The sequence below is a fragment of the Alligator sinensis genome, unplaced genomic scaffold, assembly GCF_000455745.1.
Source record: "Alligator sinensis unplaced genomic scaffold, ASM45574v1 scaffold557_1, whole genome shotgun sequence".
In the NCBI taxonomy this organism is placed as follows: Eukaryota; Metazoa; Chordata; order Crocodylia; family Alligatoridae; genus Alligator; species Alligator sinensis.
The window spans coordinates 579,741-583,101 of NW_005842349.1; the positions used below are offsets into that span (position 1 = coordinate 579,741).

A 3,361-nucleotide genomic window follows, 5' to 3' on the forward strand; every position below is an offset into this window, starting at 1 on the left:
CTGCGTGGGGGCCCAGTGCTTTCCTTCATGGCTGTGGTGCCCCCTGGGACTGCCCGAGATGGGTGCCTGTGATTGGGTGCCATCTCAGGGGGGCCCACGGCTGCTATGGAGGGAAGCACCAACCCCCCCCAGCCCAGGGACCGCTCCACCCACCGGCAGCTCGCTGTCCCCTCCCTGCCGCTGGAGAGGCAGGTAAGACATGAGTGTACATGACACGGGGGCTTACTTCATCCTAAATTGAAGCAGTGTTTTTAAAATCCTACCGCTTCAATTTAGGGCAAAGTAAACCCTACACACACCCCAATTTAGGGCCTTTTTGTCTACACACACCCATAAACCCTCTGAAAGAACCATCAAAGTAAAACAAAAAAATTAAACCATTATAGGAAAGGTCAGAACAAAATACTTTAGCTGTGAGCACCAACGAGTGGAACTTGCTTGTAGCAGTGTTATGGATTAGAGGAATTCACTTATGGTTGGTTTTCAGACCTCAGTATTGAACTGCTTATTTAGTGTCCACCACTGAGTATTTTTACATCACGAGTGCTTGTGAAAATGAAGTATCTCATTTAGTACATCTCCTACAACTATGCAGTCTGAGTGTGAAATATAAAAGATACATGGAAACTCAAAAGAAGTCTTTCAAGATAAATTATTTTCACAAACATTAGATATATCCTGATGATATAGGTATTATTATACCTGTTTAGCAAATAGGTAACTTGAGGATGATAGGCTGACAGAGTTCCTTGAGGTCACAAAGGGGGTCATTTTCAAGGGTCAGCATTAATTACCTAGCCTCTCAACTCTGGCAGTCTCTTCAAAAGTTGGTTATAAAAGCATGCGCTTACAAAGCAAAGCAGTAAAATTAATGCCCCTGACTACATTGAGAGAAGACCTGTTGAAATTCTATTAATTACCTAGTGTCAGATTAAACTGCAGAAATTAACACATTCTGATTTAAGTGATTATGTGCTGTATTATATGGATAATGCAGGTAAGGGCCTTGTAACACCTTATGCTAAAAGTCACACAACTGCTAATTGGTTTAGTTCTGATTGGCTTAGTGGAGCAGTCATACCTTAAGGTGAAAAACCTGCTCTGACTGTCCTTCACCAGCACAGCTATGATTTGCCACTAGAGGCTTGGTGAGCAGGGACAGGACTAGGAGCTACAGGCAGGACTAGCTTGCTGCTTTCCCCCTGGACAGAGAGTGGGCCCATCACTGTGTCAGTTGCAGTGAGACCAGACACACCCCAGGAAGCAGCTTTCCTGGAGTTCTCTAGTCTTGCTGAAAGTGGCACTGCAGCTCTGCTCTGAGAGCGGGGCTGTCAAGCTTAAGCTGTAGTAACCCTGTTCTCAGCACAGACCTGCCACAGCCCTATGATTTCAAGCTTCTTCTGTGAAGCTCTCTGGTCGTCTTGAGCTGCTGTGGCTCCATGCTGTGAGTAGGGCTGCTAGGGCTTAGGTCTGGTGGCCCCACTCTCAGTGCAGAGCCACTGTGTCAGTTTCAGTGGGACCAGAGAACCCCATGGAAACTAGAGCCCTGGAGCTCACTTGCATTTCCTGGTGACACCATTCACAGGAACTTTGATTACAGATCTTTAAAAAATAAAACACAAGGAAGTCAATGATACTGCCCACACAAAGAAAAGAAGACCCAGTAGATTAAATTGTTTTACTTCAATCCTTGTCATGCAGCTTAGGGATACTTCTTCATCAGGTCAATGATTTTTGCATACATACGCATGGCTGCATCAAGACCCCAGATGAAATCTAGATGTTCCCAATCTGGGAAATGCTCATGAAAAATAAGATTAGTAAATTGAGGGAGTAACATGGCAATATCCTTTGGGTCTGCAATCACATCATGTCCACCACTCCAAACAGCAACTGGCATTTTCAAATTTTCTATTTCATATGCAGGAGGGGTTGTCTGGAAAAGAGGGAAACAAAATAAAAAAGGAAAATCTGGAAAGACACAGCAACTTTTTAACAAATAAATTCTGAAGTGATTAAGGTTTATTCTCTCCTCATGCAAACACATTAAAATAAAATAATAACAATAAACCTTTACCTCCATCCTTTTTTTCATCCATCCCTGCCATTACTTGAGTAATTTCATCCTTCCCTCCCAGCAATTGGAGGTAATGCCCCTAATTAAAAGTTATCAATGTCAAAAGATTAAAAGTGCACATAATACAAGGGTTGGAAGAACCAGAAGCAGACTTGCATCAGTTTCATGTGCTTTAGCATTCTAATGGGATTGTATGCAACTGGGATGCACTAGATAAACGACAGTGTATTTAACTCTTACAATCCATGTGCCAATCTGTCAGATTATTCCATGCTTTTGGTATTAAAAATTCCTATTTGTCAGGATATTATCAAGTTATAGGATGAACCTCCTTATGATGCTTCTGGAATGCAGTTTTTGAGCACTTTAACTGAAAGATGATTTTAACTTTACTCAATAGATAGCATCAGGAGTATATTGAATTTGTCTATGCTAACTGTTATGGAGGATAGTCATTTTTATGTCTAAGTATTGAATAAATGGCAACTTAATGTCTCAGTACCAATCTTTTCTCCCTGGTTTGTTTTGTAGGGCTGCGTGAAGCTTTGGTCCCTGATTCGATTTGGTAGAGATCAGGCCTAATTTGGTGGCTGAATCTTTGAATCCGAATTGAATCAGAGGACCCTTTAATTTCTCTGAATGGAATCAGAACCCTCCGAATAGATTCGGAGAAATTCAGCGATTCAGACATAGACACAGCTTTAAATGTTTTTTCTACATACCTCTAAGTACCAGGCGGCTGGTGAATGTTGCAATGCTGGGGCAGATGGAGTGTCCCACAGAGGCATGGGGGGCTCCCCAGAGCTCTGGGCAGCAGACCCAGAAGTGGACCAGAAGCACTTCTGGTCCACTTCTGGGTCCACACGGGAGCTAACTGGGGGGGCTCCCCACACTCCCTCGGCTCAGCGACTGGTGCCTCCTGGGTTGTGGGGGGCACCTGGGTTCCCCCCACAGCTGATTGTTGAGCTAGACGGGTGCAGCGGGGCCCCCTGTGCATGCCCCAGCCGACCCGGAAGTGGACCGGAAGTATTTCCTGTCCACTTCACTGGTAGATCGAGGTATGTATAAAAAATATTTAAAGCTGTGCCGATGTCCAAATTACTGATTCTCCAAATCAGCACCGAATCTTCTGATTCAGATTCAGCCAAATTAAATGAGGGACAGTGATCCAAGTCAATGAATCGAATCATTGTCCCCAATTCAGGCTGAATCTGAATCTGAATCAAATAGGGCCCGCTTCACACACCCCTATTGTTTTGTATATGCTTGATAGATGCATTTGCC

The 3,361-nt window shown here is 43.9% G+C and overlaps 1 protein-coding gene across 1 annotated transcript in view; it reads right to left on the minus strand.

Moving 5' to 3' along the window:
• Window positions 1-1,702: 1,702 nt before the first annotated feature.
• The window catches only part of LOC102375971 (lysosomal acid lipase/cholesteryl ester hydrolase-like), a 29,991-nt gene continuing 28,332 nt past the window's right edge, over window positions 1,703-3,361 (minus strand). The window contains exon 9 of the mRNA XM_006029005.2: window positions 1,703-1,936. Within this exon, the coding sequence (XP_006029067.2) occupies window positions 1,703-1,936 (234 nt within the window). The remainder of the gene's footprint in view (window positions 1,937-3,361) is intronic.